Source organism: Oratosquilla oratoria, chromosome 12 (assembly GCF_046742065.1).
Source record: "Oratosquilla oratoria isolate Oo_2021 chromosome 12, ASM4674206v1, whole genome shotgun sequence".
Taxonomy (NCBI): Eukaryota; Metazoa; Arthropoda; class Malacostraca; order Stomatopoda; family Squillidae; genus Oratosquilla; species Oratosquilla oratoria.
The window spans coordinates 65,707,891-65,729,280 of NC_134788.1; the positions used below are offsets into that span (position 1 = coordinate 65,707,891).

General features: G+C 39.4%; 1 protein-coding gene across 1 annotated transcript in view; it reads right to left on the reverse strand.

Moving 5' to 3' along the window:
* Positions 1 to 370: 370 nt before the first annotated feature.
* Positions 371 to 21,390, reverse strand: part of LOC143031949 (uncharacterized) — a 46,697-nt gene continuing 25,677 nt past the window's right edge. Inside the window, exon 2 of the mRNA XM_076196337.1 lies at positions 371 to 3,142. Coding sequence (XP_076052452.1) covers positions 1,949 to 3,079 — 1,131 coding nt within the window. The 5' untranslated portion in view covers positions 3,080 to 3,142 and the 3' untranslated portion in view covers positions 371 to 1,948. The remainder of the gene's footprint in view (positions 3,143 to 21,390) is intronic.

Sequence of the window (21,390 nt, forward strand, 5' to 3'; positions counted from 1 at the left end):
TGACAAAATCCACCAATTCTATGCAATTCTGTTATTTGTATATATTTTCTTAACATTTGTAAATCTAAAAATAGCTACAGATTACAGAATACAACCATGTCTGTGTGCACTACTTACCGAACATAGTTGTTGCCTTGTTTTGTTTCCTGTTGCTTACTTTTACTTTTCAATTGAAGTACAAAGTTGGGATGGATCTTTTATCTTAATTATTATGATTTTTGCTTTGGTATTGTTTCAATGTTCCTCTATTATTCCAATGACTTGTAGTAGCCATTTTTTTCATCAGTATATTCTTTGCTCCTTTTGTTATTCTTGAAATGTAGGTTTCTGCAGGAGATAACAGTGATTTTCTTTTCCAAATGGAATTTGAAACAAAAAAATACATTGAGATTGTGTCAAGTATTCAGACTTTTTAATTTGAGGGTACAAAACTGAGAACATCTTTCTAGATTTATTTCATTGGATTGAACTAGTACTGGTGATGTATAACTGCTGAACATACAAAAGATCTCAAAACTATGTGCAAAATTATGAAATTGTACACTTATATTTCAAAGGTCATTGACAGATTCTCAAAATCACATTAATTTTGTTTTGAATTCATTATCATGAAATTAAAGCATCAGTATCTTTAATTAAAATATTCTAATTTCATTTTCAAAACCTTATGCACACACTTTTTTTCCTTTGTACGCTAGTTGTGAAATGTGTGCACAAACACATGCACAAATCTTACAGGGTATATTTTTCATCACACAGCCGTCACACTGGAATGGCTTTTTTCCAGTATGAGTTACCATGTGATGATTGAGATACCTCTTTTGTGAGAGAGTAGAATCACCCAGATCACACTGTAAAGGCTACTGTCCTGTATTTACCTAATTGTATTTTATGGGAAGAGAGCTAAGCTCATAGTGACCCGCTTTTGTATCTTTCAGCATCCAGTTTGATTCTAAATTCTTCTGAATTTTTTTTGCACTCCCTGTTTCTTCATTCAGTTTATTTCAGATATCTATCACTCTGTGTGGGAAGCTATTCTTTTTCAGATCCCTTCTGTAACTATCCTTTTTAAGTTTCTTTTCATGTCCTCTGGTTTTTCTTCTATCCCACTTTAATGTCATCTCTATCAAGGACTTCTATCCCTTTCATAGTTCTGAATATGGTTAGCAGGTCTCCTCTTTCTCTTTTTTTGTTCCAGGGTATGAGGGAACCCTTTACTGAGAAAACAAAATTGCACAACTCACACTGGAAAGGCTGCCCATCTGCATGGGTTTTGTGTGAGAACCCTTTAATAAGAAACAAGGATTCACAAAGGTCATACTGGAAAGGCTTTTCTCCTGTGTGGATCATATGTTCTTTGAGGGGATTATTTTCTGAGAAAGCTGCATCGCACAGGTAGCATCACAACGGCTTCTCTCCAGTGTGGGTCCTCATCTCTTTTGTGAGAAACCAGAACCACACAGATCACATTGGAAAGTCTTCTCTCACGTGTGGGCCTCATATGCCTTGTGAGATAACCCTTTCATGAGAAAGCAGAATCATACATCATAAAGGAATTGTTTCATTCCTGTGGATCGTCACATGATATTTGAGGTAATTCTTTTGTGAGAAAGCTTCTTCACAAAGGTCACACTGGAAAGGCTTCTCTAGTGTGGGTCCTCGTATGCTTTGTGAGATTAATCTTTTTTGAGAAAGCAGAATTGCACAGGTTACACTGAAATGGCTTCTCTCCTGTGTGGGCCCTCATATGTTTTACGAGATGACCCTTATGTGAGAAAGCAGAATTACAGAGGTCACACTGAATAGATTTCTCTCCTGAGTGTGTTTGAGATTACCCTTATGTAAGAAATCAAATCCACACAGGTCACACTGGATAGGTTTCTCTTCTGTGTGGATCATCATATGTTATATTACCATTTTCTGAGAAAACAGAATCCCAAATGTCGCACTAGAAAGGCTTCTCTCCTGTGTGGTTCTTCATATGCTGTATGAGATTACTCTTATATGAGAAAACAGAACCACAAAGGTCACACTGGAAAGGCTTCTCTCCTGTGTGGATCCTCATATGCTGTTTGATAGAACCCTTTCGTGAGAAAGCAGAATCACAAAGGTCACACTGGAAAGGCTTCTCTCCTGTGTGGGTCTTCATATGCTGTGTGAGAGCACTCTTTTGTGAGAAAGCAGAATCACACAGGCCACACTGGAAAGGCTTCTCTCCTGTGTGGGTCCTTATATGCTCTGTGAGATGACCCTTTTGTGAGAAAGCAGTTTCACACAGGTCACACTGGAAAGGCTTCTCTCCTGTGTGGGTCATTATATGCTTAGTGAGAGAACCCTTCTGTGAGAAAGCAGAATCACACAGGCTACACCGGAAAGGCTTTTCTCCTGTGTGGGTCCTCATATGACGTGCAAGAGAATGCTTTTTTGAGAAAGCAGAATCACACAGGCCACACTGGAAAGGCTTCTTTCCTGTGTGAGTCCTCATATGACATGCAAGAGAATGCTTTTCTGAGAAAACAGAATCACACAGGTCACACTGGAAAGGCTTCTCTCCCGTGTGGCTCGTCATATGCCGTGTGAGAGCACCCTTATGTGAGAAAGCAGAACCACAGAGGTCACACTGGAAAGGCTTCTCTCTTGTGTGGGTCCTCATATGCCGTGCAAGAGAATGCTCTTGTGAGAAGGCAGAATCACACAGGCCACACTGGAAAGGCTTCTCTCCTGTGTGGGTCCTCATATGCTGTGTGAGATGACCCTTTTTTGAGAAAGCAGAATCACACAGACCACACTGGAAAGGCTTCTCTCCTGTGTGGGTCCTCATATGCTCTGTGAGGTGACCCTTTTCCCAGAAAGCAGAAACACATAGGTCACACTGGAAAGGCTTCTCTCTTGTGTGCCTCCTTGCATGCTTTATGAGAGCATCATTTTTTGATGGCTTCTCTTCTGTGTGGGCCATCAAGTGATTTTTAAGGTGACAGTTTTGTGTGAAAGCTTTATCACACAGGTCACACTGGAATGGCTTTTCTCCAATGTGGGTTATCATATGAAATTTGAAGATGTCACACTTGTTTCTTTTCATCGTACGACAAGTATGAAATCTTTAGATAGCTCTTCCAAAGAAGTGATGATATTTACCCTCATCCTGAAAAAAATTAATTATATTATTGACATCTATCTCTGAATGTGTGCAATACATTCTAATAGGACACTGGAAGTTTTGTGCACAAACTCTTTCATACTCAAGTTTGTACCTAAACCAACCATTCATACATGCCATGACCTATCATAAAATAGGGTGAAACACTAACAAATATGGAGCTATCATATATTCCATTCTACTTTTTCATTACAAATATGAAAATCATCATATAGCTACATGCATACTCATTCCCCCACACTCAAATAAGTTATACAAGTCACAGACAAGAATTTAAGAACAAACTAAAGGCTGCGGGATACAAAGAGAGGTCACTACAAGTATAGTTCCCCTTCCCGTATAATACAACTAGGTAAATAAATACACTGGTAGGTAGTGTACCTGTGTTATTAGTCTGAACAAAATGTGATATTGATCTAGGAAACTGTAGGGGTATTATCCATATCTTTTCTTGTCACATTTAATAAAATACCTGTTTGTATAAAACACTTTTACCCCACAGGTCATTTAAACATAGAAGAATTATACATACATACCTGGTTGTCTTTCAGGAAGCCTGTGACATCTCCATTTCTGGTTGTGACACTTGTGATAATAAAGGGGAAGGAAAAAATCCTAATTCTATTTGTGGAACTTTTATTTGATATTAGTACTATCTCAGTTTAGGTGTCCCTGCCCATTAACATTAATCAATGTCAAGTTGGGTGTTCTGCAAGCTTTGCTCTAATTAGAGCTTATCACTGCTCAAATGGACACTTCACACATGAACACTTTATACAAAAACATAATAACAGTACAGCAGATGTACTATCATCAGCACTTATATTTGGTACACTGGTTGGACAGTGGCTTGTGTCAGAGACTTGGTCTGGCTACCATATGTCTGTTTACATTGTAGTGAAAAATATGAATGGGTTCAAGCACCCACCATTATAATGACCAATTGACCATTTTCGGAATTCCCAATACATTTATGAAGTTGATATGTATTTACCTAGTTGTATTTTGTGGGAGAAGAGCTATGCTCATAGTGACCTACAGTTGTATCTTTCCAGATCTAGCTCTTTCCTAAAATCATGTATAGTTTTAGCACTCACTGTTTTCTCTTTCAATTTGTTCCATGTATCTATTACTCTGTGTGGAAAGCTGTCTTTTTTCAGATCTCTTCTGTAATTGTCTTTCTTAATTTTCATCTCATGTCCTCTTGTATTTCCTCTGTCCCATTTAAGTAGGTCATCCCTATCAAGGATTTCCATCCCTTACATAATTCTGTAGATGGTTATCAAATTGCCTCTTTCTATTCTTTGTTCCAGAGTTGATAAGTTTAGTTTGTCCAATCTTTGTTCGTTTGTCAACTTGCTAAGTGTTGGTGCCATCTTTATCATCGCTCTTTGAATTCTTTCTAGTTTATGTTTTTTTTTCTTTTCTTCTCTTTTCTTTTTACTAGGTGTCCATAGTGATACTGCATATTCTAATTTTGGTCTTACCAGTGTAACTAGTATCTTCTTCACCATTTCCTCATCCATGAAGTCAAAGGCCACTTTCATTGATTTTATTAAATGGTAAATTTCTCCAACTATTTTGTTTACAGGTTTGTCTGGTGTCATGTGGTTTGAGATAAACTCCTGGGTCCCTTTCTGAGTTTACTTTTGTAACTTCCTTTGTACCAATTTTGTATTGACCCGATATTCTATTTTTGCTTTTTCCAAATTCCATTATACATTTGTTAATGTTGAAATTCACTTCGTTCTATATACTCCATTTCCAGACTTTGTCCAGGCCTTCTTGAAAAGATTTGTAATCTTCATGTGTACTTTCTTCAATAGTTTCACATCATCTGCAAAGAAATTCATATAACATTCGACACCTTCGTCCATGTCGTTTATATAATCAGCAAGCATTATCGGATCCAATACAGAGCCTTGGGGGACTCCGCTTATCATATTTAGCCAAGTTGAGTTCTTTTCTCTTAGTACCACTCATTTTTCTTCCATTCAAGAAGTCTTTCATCCATTCCAATAATTTTCCTTGTATTCCACCTATTGTTTCAATTTTTCTTAGAAGCTTTTTGTGTGGTACTTTGTCAAAAGCCTTTAGTAAGTCCAAGAAGGCACAGTCTGCCCAACCATCTCTTTCTTGTATTATTTCTATTAATCTTGAGTAAAAGCATATTAAGCTTGTAGTACATGGTCTTCCACTTCTAAATCCAAATTGTTTGGGGTAACATGTTGTTCTCTTCCGAGCGTTTAGTCCATTTATTTTTAATAACTCTTTTGCATCTTTTTGCTACTGTGATTGTAAGGGATAACGGTCTATAGTTTGTTGGATTTTCTTTATCTTCTCCCTTGTATATTGGTGCAATGTTTGCATTTTTCCAATTTTGTGGTACTTTTCCTTCTGTGAGTTCATCTACACATTCTTTTAACATCCAGTACGCTATTCTGTCGGGCCCATATGACTTTCTGATGTCAAGTTTCTTTATTTGGTTCCTTATTTCTTTCTGTGTCACTGTTATTTCTTTCATTTTGGGGGATCCTTCTCGCTATCCTTCATCCCACATTTCAATTGTAGATACAGACCTAAAATGTCTGGTCATTACTTCAGCCATTTCTACATCTATATATTCTTTGTTTCCTTCATGCAGTTTCACTATCTTATGTTTCCCTTTTAGATCAAACACTTGGAAGAGAATAGAATAGTAAACCCTTCTTGAAGAAGGCTTTTGACAAAGTACCACATAAAAACCTATTAAGAAAAATTGAAATAATAGGAGGAATACACAGTGGCGGCGCCAGGGGGGGGGGGCTTGGAGGGGCTTTAGCCCCCCCCCATAAAGTGGCCAGCCCCCCCCCCAACTGAAATGAGCAAATTGAAAATTTAAAACACTCATTGAAATAATTTCATTAAGTGAAAATTTTAATTGCCAGGGCTAAAGATGTGTCAGCCATCAGTGCTAGCCCAACCATTAACCCCCTCCCCTTCTGAAATGAGGATAATATATGTGTATTATCATATTACTATTAGCCCCCCAAAAAAATTGCTCAGCCCCCCCACCCCCCCTTAGCCTCCCCAACTAAAAATTCCTGGCGCCGCCGCTGGAAAACAAGGTAAGCTATTGGAATGGATGAAGGATGTCTTGAGTGGGAGGAAAATGAGAGTGGTACTTAGAGACAAAAATTCGAACTGGGAAGATGTGGTAAGTGGCATACCGCAAGCCTCTGTATTGGCTCCTTTAATGTTTGCCATATATATAAATGATATGGGAGAGGGAGTGATTGATTGATTGATTTATGGAATTTTTGGCTCGAAGGCCAAGCGCCGGAGCCGGTAGGCCATTCAGCGCATATTTATCTTTTAGATAAAAATTCAAGTAAAACAGTAAAAACAATAAACATTCACGAACACACATCAACAACATACACTCACAAGCATTCATATACACAATTTTATATTTCATAAAATAAATTTATGCCTTTTAAACAAAACTTTAAAACATTCTTCACACGAGCTTCCTCCCCTAAAAATTTCTTTAAAAGATAAATCTGTTAAAAATTTTGCCCTGCGCTTATTAGAGAATGCAGGGCACTGAATTAAAATGTGTCTTATTGTCAAAACTACTTGGCAAGTGGGACATTGGGGGGCCAGCCTCTCTGCTCCACTTGCCATTAAAAATTTATGAGTAATGTAGGAATGGCCAATTCTCAGTCTTGTCAAGACAATGCTTGACCTTCTGTCCAAAGGAAGACACTTCCAAGGGTTCACTAAGCGGTGAATCTCTTTTAATTTATAACTACCGTCCAGCCTTGTCCATTGCTCTTGTCACTTCTCCATTGTATAACAATGGATCACTTGTTTCAAGTCCGTATGTGGGACTTTTCGGTCTGTTATATGGCTGAGCCTAGTGGCGGCTTTGGCTGCAGCATCGGCCTTTTCATTTCTAGTGACACCCACATGGGACGGCACCCAGCAAAAGTTTACTTTTATCTTCTTTCTGTTGTTGATGAGAATCAAGCATTCCTGTATTTCTTGGACTAAAAAATGATGAGGCAACAAATTATTTACAGAGGATAGAACGCTCATGGAATCCGTAAAAACAACAACGTTCCTACCACACGGAACAGAATTAAAAACAAACTTGAGGGCGTTGCTCACTGCCAGCAGTTCAGCAGTAAAAACAGAGCTAAAATCAGGCAACTTTCTCTTTAAAACTGTGCTATCAGATACAACAGCACAACCAACACCATCTTGGGATTTTGATCCATCTGTATAAATAAAAGTTGAAGCAGCATCTACTGATAAATATTCTAAAAATTCACTTTTTAGCTCTGCAGCAGTTCTATTTTTCTTCTTTTTAAGAGGACATATTTCAGTGGGGCATCGGTTCCAAGGAGGGAATTTGGGAGGAATGATCTCAGCAATTGTGTTACGAACAAGTCCTACCTTCTCTGTCCCAACTTCACATCTCACTTCTAAAGGTTTCGGCAGAGTACTTTTCCTTGGAGCTCTGGCTACCGGCTGCTTTACAAATTTGAAGTTTGGATTCTGTTTTGATGTCAAGACACGAGATATATATCTAAAGCTTAATGCCTCCCTGCGAATATATAGGGGAGGAATTCCTGCGTCCACATACAAGCTATCCACTGGAGATGTTCTATAGGCTCCCGAACAGATCTGCAAAGCCATATTGTGGACTATATCAAGCTTCTTCAGTGAACTTTTACATGCCCATCCATAAATTTGACATCCGTAATCCATTTTGCTAAGGCACAATGTTTGGTAAAGCCTTATTAAAGTTACACGATCTGCTCCCCAGTTGAAACGAGACACTACCTTTAGTATATTAAGTCACTGTTTAACAGTGTATACAACCTCGTTTATGTGATTTGTGAATGTCAACCTTTTATCCAAAACCAGACCCAAGTATTTTACTTGATCTTCATACGGTAATAGGACACCCTCTAAGAATAGTGTTGGTATCTCTTCCTTGCGTCTTAGTCTGGAAAACCTTATGTTTTATTTTTTTTTCAGCAGAGAATCTGAAGCCCCTGCAATTAGCCCATGCTGTTGCTAAGTTAATAACCTCTTGAATCTTTTGGCCTGTTTCTAATGTTGTCGATTTGCTGCACACAATAGCGAAGTCATCAGCATAAGCCAATCCATGAACTCCTGTGGGAACTTGTTCTAACAAACTATTAATGGCTATGCTGAAGAGTGTAGAACTCAGAACACTTCCTTGGGAAATCCCTTCCTCTTGGAGATATGCACAAGAGAAAGAAGAGCCCACTCGGACTTTTAGATAATGGTCAGGCAAGAAATCCTTTACAAAGGATTACAAAGGCGGAGCATGCCGACAGGAGACCTTTTGATCCATATCTAGGTCGGATGCGAAAAAATCATAATAATAAAATAATAAATAAAAACTATAATAATGTAAATAACAAATAAAATACATAAATAAATGCATAGGTATAGTTAAATGATAAACAAATAGGTAAATAGTAAATAATGATAAATTGACATAACTAATAATAAATGAAAATCAAACAGACAAATGATAACAAAACAAAAACAAATAATACAAAATAAATTATAATCGTTACAGCATCTTGCTTAGGTGTTTATCTAAATGAATCTTAAAGCCTTGAACTGAACTACATTGCACTACCTGTGCAGGAAGTTTATTCCATTCATTAACTACACGGTTGGCAAAGTTGTTTCTACCTGCTTCTAAATTGAATCTATTTCCGGACAGTTTGAGACCATTGTTTCTTGTCTGATTCTCATTCAATGTGAAAATTTTGTCACTTTTGATGTTGTCAATTCCCTTTAAAATCTTAAAGACCTGTATCAAGTCACCTCTGAGTCTACGCTTTTTTAGGGAAAACACATTACCCCTGATACCCCACTCTGCAACTTGCTTCAGAGTGCCTCCCCGCCAGGTACTATCGTAGGCACTTTTCAAGTCAAAAAACACACCAATGCTCGAGTTCTCAATTGCGAAGGCATTCTTTATCTCACGAGTGTTAAACAGTAAGGGGTCCAGAGTGCACTTATTTCTTCTAAATCCAAACTGTCTGTTAGATAGCAGATTTTTAGATTCCAAAAACCAAACTAAACGCATATTAACCATTCTTTCATAGATCTTACAAATGCAGCTAGTGAGAGCAATAGGTCTGTAACTTTGTGGGTCATGAGAGTATTTTCCTGCCTTTAAGATTCCTATGATGATTGAAGTCTTCCAAGATTTAGAAGATTCAGAAGAGCAAACTTTGTTCAGCACATTTAAAAGGAATTTCTTCGACGATATGGATAAGTGACCAACCATGGAATAAAGTATGTCATCCTCTCCAGGAGATGTTGGGGGAGGACAAAGATAAAGCATGATCCATTTCTTCCAAGGTGAAAAGAAGATTATATGCCTCCGAGTTCGTATTGGTAGGAGGAATAATCGTGGTCTTGGCTCTAATTCTTCTGAAATCATGTGAATAATGTAGTGGGCTTGAAATATCAGCATAATGTCTTCCAAAAGCCTCTGCTACTTCTCTTGTATCTGATATTAAAGAGTCATTTATCTTCAGAATAGGTAAAGGAGATGGAGTAAACTTTCCTTGTAATTTTCGAATCCTATTCCATACTAAGGTAGGGAAAGTCATATTTCAATTCGCTAATATATTTAATGAAGGATTCCCTCCTTGTTTTCTTGATGATTTTCTTCTGCTTTGCTCGAGCTCTTCTGTACGTTATCTTATTGACTAAACGAGGGTATCTCCGATATCTCTTATAGCAAGTTCTTGTAATCTTTCTGCTTAAAGCACATTCATCGCTCCACCAGGGGACTATTGGGCGTTGAGGTTTACCAGCTGCCCTAGGAATGGAAGAGAAAGCACCAGAAAGTATCATGTCTACCAGGTAGTCATATGCATCACAGTTACTACCAAAATCGCTAGTCTTATAATTAATCTCTGTGAATATCCTAAATAATTCCCAATTAGCTTCTCCTGTCTTCCATTTAGGTAAGCAAGAGGAGGGAGTGTTCTTTAAATATTTGATACGGATAGGCCAGTGGTCGCTACCATGTAGATCTTCATCTATTGACCAACTGTAGTCTAATCTTAAGGCTGATGAACAAATAGTTAGGTCTATGGCAGAACTTGAGTTGTGAAAGACATCAAACCTAATTTTGGAACAGTCATTCATCAAAATGACATCGTTATTATCAATAAATTCTTCAATTATATTGCCCCAGGGGTCACACCTTGATTCACCCCATAGAGGATGCTTGGCGTTAGAGTCACCCATTAGAATAAAAGGCTCAGGGAGCTGGTCAACCAAAGATTGTAGGTCATTTAACTCAAACTGACGGGGGTGGTTATATATGTCTAGGAGTCGATCTTCCAGTTCAGGTTCCAAATACAAAGAACATAAAGTGATCCGTTTAGTGGTAAAGATTTGTACTGCATAAGCCTGCAACACCGAATGTAGGTTGACACTTCTGTGGTTTACAGATTTCTTAACAATGATACCAGTACCTCCATGGGCACGGCCCCCAATCATAGATCTGTAAAATTCATAATTAAATCCAACATTAGGGGATAAATTGCCAAGCATAGTTTCTTGCAGACAAAAAAACAGACATGTTCTTTAAAGAAAATCCGAACCTGCTCTCGATGAGAATTAAAACCTAGAACATTCCATTGAATTATGGACATTATACTGTTTTCTTTTTCGTTTTTGGGTCTACTGGTCTGGGAAGAGAAGTCTGGGAGAGAGAGGGTCTACAAGATGGGTTCTTTTCTAATTTTTTTTGCTTTCGCGGGTGGCATCCTCCTCTCTGACAATGGTCCGACCGACGATGTAGAGTCTGGGTTATTAGTTCCTTTCTTAGATTGCTTATCACGATTTGGGGAAGAAGATGGAGATGAGGGTGGACTGTGGAGTCTTTTACTGCACACAGCTTCAGACTCCATAGCTTTGCTTCTGTGCGCCTCAACTGAGTGAGGCACATCAGTCCGTGATCCCTTTATTGGGGAGCCCTCCAAGTTTGGAAGGCTGACTGATTGAGAGGAGGCTTTATTAGAGGAACCCTGTGGGGTTTCAGCAATGGGAACTTTAGGTGCCCCTCTAGATGGGGCAGGAGACATTCCCTCAACTGGGGATGGGAGAACCTCCGCAGAGGAGGGTTCAGGAGTACTACAATTTCCAAGTTGTGGAGAAGAACGATTTGGTCTAGTAGTGACTCTTTCATGTTGAGGCTTGGGTTCAGCATTTGGTTGATCCTCATTGCTTCTGTGCACCTCTACCAAGTGAGGCACGCTAGTCAGCAATCCCTCTACTGGGGAGTCCCCCAAGTCTGGAAGAGAGATTGCCTGAGAGGAGGCTTCATTAGAAGAAGCCTGTGAGGTTTCTACAATAGAAACCTTAGGTGCCCCTCCAGATGGGGCAGGGGACACCCCTTCAACATGGGGTGGGGAAAACTCCGCAGAGGAGGGTTCAGAAGTATTACAAATTCCTAGTTGAGAAGAAAGACGATTAGGTTTCATAGTAACAGTTTTACACTGAGGCTTAGTTCAGTGTTAACAGAAGAATTCATATTAGCATTTCTATTTCTATTGCCTTCTACAGTTGGCTGATCCACTTTACTATTCGTTTTAACAACATCACTGTATCTTTTGGAATTACTTAATAGTCTTTTAGCATGTCCTACACTTATATGTTCTGCATGAGCTTTTAGTAGTATTTCCTGTTCCTTCTTATAAATTACACAGTTCTTATCTCTGGCATCATGCTCTTCTTTACAATTTATACAAACTGTTGGACGGGAACAATCCCCATGCTCAGGCTGAGCACATATCAAACATACTTTGTCCCTTGCACATCTGCGGGAAGGATGGCCAAAACCATAGCAGTTAAAGCACTGAAGGGGACGGGGCTTAAACTGCTTCACATAAACAATCTCTTTTTTCATCTCTACATAATGAGGTAGATCTTCACCACAAAAACTTAGGATAATCATAGAAGAACGAGGGATTTTAGCAACCTTCCAAACATTAGTTGGGTACATTTCTAAAATTTCTTCTTCATCAAAGTCATACAGATCTCTATTAAGAATTACCCCTTTGGCATAACTAAAGGTATAGTGGGGTTTAACTTCCTTAATGTCGGATTTGTTTCAAGTTAAGCACCATGGCAGCTTGTTCATAAGATTTTACATGAATTAGGAAGGAATTTCTTCCAAATCGTGATACCTGCGAGTTAGTCAAATTACCAGAGCCAAGGTGACTCTTCAAGAATCTTCTAAACTCGAACAAGTTAGCACGTTCTTTTGCAAGAATGACAATAAGCCACTCAGCTGGATTGGGAGGCCTCTGCACACTTTCCTTCCTTTCCTCTACCGGCTTTTCTGGATAAAAGATATCCAGGTTAGGTGGCGCTCTAGCAACAAGTTGGGCCGAAGATTCATTCTCATTGCAATTATTATAATCCAAGCAGGCAGCAGCTGCATCCTGATTAGAAAGAAATGAGATCCACACTAGCCAAGCTTTAAAGTTGTCAGTTAAACTCTGATCTCTTTAATTTGTCCAAATTTACGGAACTTTTCATACAAGTCTGTATAACTCTTATCAAGGGAGACATATTCTAAATGTAAGATTCTATGACTATTAGGGGCAGTATTTGATTGATTGATTTTACCTTAGTCCTTTTTCAAGCCGGAGTCATCAACTGGGGTTTTTATTTTTGCTGAGTCAATAGCATCAACATTAGGATTGGCAATATTAGCAGAGGGATCGGGGGGTTTAGGAGGAGGATCAGGTAGTGGTGGGGGTTTAGAATAGTCAGTTTGAACAAACGCCATGATCGTGTATATGAGGCCACACCATATATTAAGAAAGAATGGGAAATGCATAGGAGATACTGCAGTTGCCTGATGCCTCAAGCAATAAAAGAAAAGTCTCTGCAGAGTCGGGAAGTTTCAGAAACGACTATTTACACATGCAGGGCCTCAGAGGTGAGTTAAAGACTTTGTCAACCCGGGGTTTGTCCTCTTTTGTTTTGTCCCATTTAGGATGGGTCCGGCGTAGTCACTCTGCATGTGTACTGGATAGGGAGAAAGGAAGTCGGTAGCCTAGTACCTGCCTCGCAAACATGCATTCCCCAGTCGGTGAGCTTTCGGCCCTCGCAGGGAGTAGCGATCTCGCGGTATACATCCCCACTTGACTGGGTTCAGACATGTAGCTTGGGAGGCACCAAGATACCAGAACCTTCCTTAACAAGTATTAGAGAAAGATGGTGAAAAAGGAGAGTAGGGTAGCAAATATGAAGAATAGGGATAGGGGAGTTCACAAAGCAAAAGGGTGAGGGACCCCCTATCTATTCACTACACCCCCCCAAAAAAAAAATATATTTTGGCTCAGTTTTCGTCTGGTAGCTTGGGGCTGACCTCTCCAGTATGGTTGCATCTGGCTGGCACAGCTCAGCCTGTCCTTACTACACAGAAGCCCCCCCCCACTACATCAAAGTACTGGGCCTCGGGGGAGGTGGGGGAAGGGAGTGAAGTGTTGTATGAACTTCTTTGCTGACGATGCCAAATCACTCAAGAAAGTAAGCACAGAAGAAGATTGCAGATCGCTACAAGAAGACCTGGACAAAATATGGGAATGGAGTCAGAGGTGTGAAATGAACTTTAACATTAAGAAATGTAGTATAATGGAATTTGTAAAGAGCAAAAATAGAATATTGGGTCAATATAAAATTGGTAACAAGGAAGTCAAAAAAACTGACTCAGAAAGGGACCTAGGAGTTATTACCTCAAGTGACTTAACACCTGATAAACATGTCAATAAATAAGTTGGAGATACTTTTAACTTATTAAGATTAATGAAAGTGGCCTTCGACTACATGGATGAAGAATTGGTAAAGAAAATAGTGGTTGCACTAATAAGACCTAAACTAAAGTATGCTGCAACACTATGGGCACCTAGCACAAAAAAAAACAGCAAAAATGGCACATACACTGTCAAATTTGACATATGAACAAAGATTGGAGAAATTACATCTATCAACACTGGAACAGAGAAGAGAAAGAGGCAATTTGTTGACCATTTACAGAATTATGAAAGGGATGGAAATTCTTGATAGAGACAACTTATTAAAATGGGACAGAAGAGAAACAGGAGGACATGAAAAGAAGCTAAAGGACAGTTACAGAAGAGATTTGAAAAATAATAGCTTCCCACATAGAGTGATTGATATCTGGAACAAACTAAATGGAGAAACAGTGAGTGCCAAAACTATACAAGATTTTAAGAACAAACTGGCTCCGGAGACATACGAAAATGGGTCACTACAAGCATAGCTCTCATCCTGTAAAATACAACTAGGTAAATATATCATGTCAACTTCATAGAGTGGAAGTTCTGGAAATGACTGGTCATTATAATGGTGTATGCTCCAACCCATTCATACGGTTTTACTACAATGTAAACACACAGTTGCCAGATCAACTCCAACATGAGCCACTTTTCAACCAATGTACCAGTTATAAGTGCTGGCAACAGTACATACAAATAGGCCTTTTTTTCCTCCTATTAGGGAGGTGGCAGTCAAAGCATACACCTATCCAACACCCTTTCATTAGTCTTGCATTCACCTAGTTGTCCCCCTGCAATGGGAACCACTTTGTCATGGTGGTGGTGGGTGGGTGTGTGTGGGTGTGGGGAGCCTTGCACATCCCAATGACCTGGTAAGGAAGGCTGTAGGGGCTTCAGCCCCAGATCTTCCTTACTTACGGGTAGAGGACCACCCATGCTGAGTTGCAGTTGAGGGAACTAGGCTGCCCATATGGGCCAAAGGTGCTGCCCACTACAAGGGCCACCTTATGAGGTCATCCTGGGCTGGATGGATTACAAAGGATTACAAAGGCAAAGCATGCCGACAGGAGACCTTTTGATCCATATCTAGGTCGGATGCAAAAAAAAAAAAAAAAAAAAAAAAAAAAAAAAAAAATCATATTAATAATAAATTAAAACTATAACAATGTAAATAACAATTAAAATACATAAATAAATGCATTGGTATAGTTGAATAATAAACAAACAGGTAAATAGTAAATGATAATAAATTGACATATAACTAATAATAAATGAAAATCAGACAGACAAATTATAACAAAACAAAAACAAATAATATAACATAAATTATAATAATTACAGCATCTTACTTAGGTATTTATCTAAATGATTCTTAAAGCTTCGAACTGAACTACATTGCACTACCTGTGCAGGAAGTTTATTCCATTCATTAACTACACGGTTGGCAAAGTTGTTTCTACCTACTTCCAAATTGAATCTATTTCCGGACAGTTTGAGACCATTGTTTCTTGTCTGATTCTCATTCAATGTGAAAATTTTGTCACTTTTGATGTTGTCAATTCCCTTTAAAATCTTAAAGACCTGTATCAAGTCACCTCTGAGTCTACGCTTTTTTAGGGAAAACAGATTCATGTGCTTAAGTCGATTTTCGTATGATTTATTTTTGATATTTGGAATCAGTTTTGTGGCTCGCCGTTGTACCTTTTCCAGTCTGTCAATGTCTTTAATGAGATTCGGTGACCATACGGAAACAGCATATTCCAAATGTGGACGAACTAACGATTTATATAGCTTGTTAATGAGTGATGGACTTTTGAAATCAAAAGATCGCGCAATCAATCCCAGAATCTTATTTGCTTTCTCAGAGGCTGAAATACACTGCTTGGATGATTTGAGGTCGTTACTGATAATTACGCCGAGATCTTTTTCACTATCCACTTTTGTTAACGAATTTCCAAATAACTTGTAATCGTACTTACTGTTATTTTTACCTATGTGCATTACCTTGCATTTACTTGTGTTAAATTTCATTAGCCACTTTTCAGACCATTGCTGTAATTGATCTAAATCTTCTTGAATATCTAATTGGTTTGAGTGATCATTTGCCACTCCGCACAGTTTTGTATCATCAGCAAATTTGGAAACAGTAGATTTTAGTCCATTGTCTATATCATTTATATATACTATGAATAGAAGTGGCCCAAGAACGGAACCCTGAGGAACTCCACTTGCAACATTTTTCCATCCAGAAGTTTTTCCATTTAAAACAACTCTCTGTTTTCGACCTTTCAACCAATTACTAGTCCAACCTAATAGGCTACCACTTATTCCATGCAAAGCTAATTTAGTAAGTAGTCTTTCGTGTGGGACGGTATCAAAAGCTTTTGCAAAGTCTAGATATATTAAATCTATATTGTTTCTTTTGTCATAATTCGAGATAACTGTGTTGTAGAATTCGAGTAAGTTAGTCACGCAAGAACGTTTCCGTCTGAAACCATGCTGGCTATCATTTATCAAACGGTTACTTTCTAAATGATATTCGATATCATCTCTGATGATAGTTTCCATTATTTTTCCTACGATCGAAGTCAAACTTATAGGCCTATAGTTATTTGGTTTCTTTTTGTCACCTTTTTTGAATATGGGAGTAACGTTAGCTAGCTTCCATTCTCTTGGGACATCTCCGGATATGATGGATTTCTTGAAAATAATTTCTAATGGAACAACAATCTCATTTTTCATTTCCTTTAAGATTCTTGGATGCCAACCGTCAGGCCCTGGTGTTTTGTTAACTTTGAGTTTGTCTATACACCTTTTAATTTTTTCTTTTGTTATATTTACCGTAGTGAGTAAGTTTACCCCAGACTTTTCACAGGTTTCAGTTTGGAATTCACTTTGAGGTGTTTCGTTTACGAATACCGAGCTAAAATAATTGTTTAAGAGATTACACGTTCCTTCATTTGAATATTCAAGTTGACCGTCAGCAGATAATAGTGGACCAATGTGATTCCTAACAACCTTTTTATCTCTAATGTAACTATAGAATTCTTTGGGATTCTCTTTGGATTTCTCAGCGATGTTCATTTCGTATTGTCGTTTTCTTTTTCTTATTGTCTTTTTTAAATCTCTCTGTATTGATACATAACTTTCATAGTCATTAGATGCACCCGAGCACTTATATTTCTTATAAGCCTGTCTCTTTTTAGCAATACTTTTTTCAGTTTCTTTGTCGAGCCACTTTGGGCGAGCCTGATTTGGGGGACGTCTGTCCTTAAAAGGAATGTAAGTTTGAATCATCTTAGTGAGCGTATTTTGAAATATTTCCCACATCTGATCTACAGGCCTTTCGTTTAATTTTTCCTCCCAATCTGTAAGCTGAAGCTCCTGACGTAGTTCTATGAACTGAGCTTTACTGAAATCGGGTATTTTAGAAGCACAAGTATCTATTCTAAAATTGTTTAGGAGTTTGAATCTGACTAAGTTGTGATCACTATTTGCAACAGATTCACCGACTTCTACATCAGTTGCCATGCTTTCGCGGCTAGTGATCAATAAATCGAGTATGTTTCCATATCTTGTGGGCTCTTTTACATGCTGAATTAAGTAATTGTCACCAAGAAAATCAATCAAGCGACTACCTATATGGCCATGTTCAAGGGTCATCCAATCAATGTCAGTAAAATTGAAATCACCCATTATCAATAAATCCCGGATGGGTGTATGGGTTGAGATTAGTTGTGGGGGGGAGGTATTAGCTCTGTTATGAGCAAACTTTCAAATCATGAGGAACAACTTTTTAAAATAAGTGACTCCATGGGGACAAGATACCCCATTTATGATGGCCAGTTCTTACTCCCTTCGTAGTTCTAATAAATGGTTCCCCTTGGCTCCTGGAGCCAGTTATATCACAAAATATCTCTATGACACTTTAAAAATCCTCTGGTCCTCATTGGGCCGTTGACCAAGCCCTTGAGTTGTCACTCTCTGGTCATACTGGTGATTCTACATATGTGCAGGCTGGAGCTTGTACTCACCCTGCCACTGTTTCATGCTAGAAGACCCTGCAGGTCATCTGCTGAGTCCTGTACTGGCATCCTTCAGATAATCAATATATACACAACTTTATCTCACTATGCTATCCACTCTGGTCTCAAGCCTTTCGCAACAGTTCTCCCTATCCTTCTCAAATACAACGGTGACTTTCTAATTAATTCTATGTGACATTTACATCTGATGATGCTGCCAAAACCATACAAGGCAATAAATTCCCTACATCTTATAGATGATAACCTAATTGCTGAGATCATTCAATCAAACAATGTAGCTGACAGAATGAATACTGTTCCAACCTCTCTGATGATGCTGAACAATGCAAAGCTCCCAAAGCTCACCACTCCCCTATACTACATCTTACTGGTTTGTGGCATACTATGAGGAAAACCAAGGTAACTTTTTCCATGCTGCTAAGTATCTTGAAAGAGAGACTGGCTTACTCCCCACAAATAGCCTCAAGAAATATGGTCAAGTTGGTCCAAGCTAGGGATTTAACACAGGCCATAATGCTCCTCCATCTACCTTGCCCTTCAGATGGAATTCTAGAATAAATCAAAACACACCAATTAGCCAATTATTGCAATGGTGTGTATCTACAACCAAGACCTATATGAATTCTCACAAATATCAATTATAACCAGATAATGTTCAACAAGTGACACAACTAACAGAAAATAGTAACATGATCATCCTCACATTTTATGGTTTATATTTCCCTGTACAAGTAAATATTGGTCTTCTTTCTCTCACAGTAAAAGCTTTCATTGACCATCCTTTACAGTGTTACCAGTGTTATGAGTTCAGTCATGGAAGGAAGAAATGTACAAATGGTCCTCAATGTCATCACTGCTCTGTCCATAACTCACACCCTACTCTTGACTGTCAATCAGAATGTTATTGCTTCCATTGCAGAGAAGCTCACCCAGTTATATTTTCGCGGGCTGTGGTGTCTACATGAATTGACATTTGGCAAATTTTATTTTTACGGCGTCAGTAATGAATGTGCTGCCAGTGTGAGAAGACTGAAATCCATGCTCTGCATTTGTATACAGCCTATGTAAGTTTTAGTGTATCCATATGGCACATGTCGGGTTATTACATTAGATTATTGAAGGAAAAAAAGTAATGTCATAATGTCTGTTTATGTGATGACTTATAAAAAGCTGTGCACTTCACACCACACAAGGAGCAGGAACCAACTGAGGTGGTGGTTCAGCCTCCAGCTGTCCCGTTGTCACAGCCTGCTAGACGTGCCCCCCTACACCTCCACCCCAAAACACAGGCGTCGTACTGTCCTTACTGATGAGCCCAGTGATGACTCTGACCCAGATTATACACCAGACGACTGGAATGAACCCCGACCCCACAGTTCTGATGATAGTGAATGCGACTGGCCCTCCCAGGATGCTCCACCAGCCGCAGCTGCACCACCTCCTTCTCACAACCCACCACCACCAGAGTCTACACGTCACACTTCACAACCAACACCATCCCCTGTCACACCCTCTAACAGTACTGATGATGCTAGCCGCTACCTCTTCAACCTGTCTGTTGGCCACACCTTACAAGCAAACCACAGCTACACAACCTGCTTGACCTTAAACACAAGGACTAAGAGCAAAGTCTAGGGATGCTATCTCTGCTAGGGACTTTTTTTCTGTCACAGAAGATATGGTGCATAATGTAATTTTCGCAGGAAAATTAATTTTTCCCTGATACAAACCTGAGGTACTCCTTACAATAGGATACTTCGCGTAGCGCAATATTTCTACCGCTAAATTAAAATCCTCACTCCGTGGGTCTGGGCAATGCTTATCCTCAGTAAGGGGCCCTATTGGGGCAAGGAGGGGGCCCTTTCCCTCCACCATAAGTCTCATACACTATACCACATTCTTTGAGCCAGGTATGAAATTAATGACAAGGTTTGTCACGCAAGGGAGAAGGAACTTTTAGAGGGGTGGTTGAGGAGGGCCATTAGAGGTAAGGAGTACCTCAGGTTTGTATCAGGGAAAAATTAATTTTCCTGCGAAAATGACATTTGTTCTGAAGAGTACAAACTCTTCGGTACTCCTTACAATAGGAGACTTGGACTTGGGAGGGAAGGAAGTTGTTATCTAGCCTGGCTAACCTCCATAAGGAAATTTTAGTGTGCTAAGACTACGTTGACCAGCCCCTATACATTCCCCTAAACTTTGAAGTGCACCCATTTCTGTTCCCAGAAGTGGAGACAGACAGGTTATACTCACTTTTGTACCACTGAAGGGCTTGAATTGATTCCCTTGGAATGCTTGAGAGCCCTCGGGTGAGGTAAGGGAATGTAGGAGTCTGAGAAGGAATTTGGAAAGTTATCTCCGCGTTTGCCGAGCCAGAACCTGGATGAGTTGTCAGGGTCGACTGTGTGCTATTGGGGATGGGTATATCATTTCAGGACTTCTTGGGCGGCCACTATGGGACCCAAAGAGAAGTTCCCTAAAGATTCCCACATGACTTCTTTGAGGTAAAAGGAAGTGAACGTATTCTGGCTCTTCCATATACCTGCTTGAAGAACCTGGTTGACTGACAGATTCTTTCTGAAGACTAGGAAGGTCCCCACTGCCCTCAGGTCATGGGCTTTCGCTTTAGGGCAATCTGTGTGATTCATTTCGTAGGCTCTGCAGATGACTTCCTTGATCCAGTGAGAAATTAAATTCTTAGTGATGGGCTTCACCTTACCTTTAGTAGAGACGAACAACCACTTTAATTCTGGTCTAAGATGTTCAGTTCTCTTGAGGTAGGTCCTGATGGCTCATACCGGGCATAGTACTGTTACCGTCTGTTCTCCCCCTACAAATTCGTCTAAGGACGGAACACTAAAGGACCAGAATCTTGGGTTGGATTTGGCAGGATCTTGGTTTTTGGTAATGAATTGAGGCATGAAAGTGAAGAACTCTTTCCATCCTCTTGAATGGGCGACTCTATAGGTGATGGCGTGTAACTCCCATACTCTCTTGGAAGATGCTAGGGCTAGCAGAAAAACTGTCTTCAAGGTGAGGTCCTTCAGATGTGCCTCTCGTACGGGTTCGTAAGGGGGACTCCTCAGAGAGTTCAGGACTAATGCCACATCCCACGGAGGAGGACTGATTTCGGGCATGGAAATTTCAGGTGAAAGGGCTAGGTCCATTCCCTTCAGAGAAAACACCTGATTTAGCGCTGCCATATAGCCTTGCACTGCCAAGAGGGAGATCTTCTTGGACTTCCTGAGGAAGTGGAAGGAGGCAATCTCAGGAATGGTGGCATGATCTGGGACTATTTTCTCCTTGTCTTTTTCCTTTT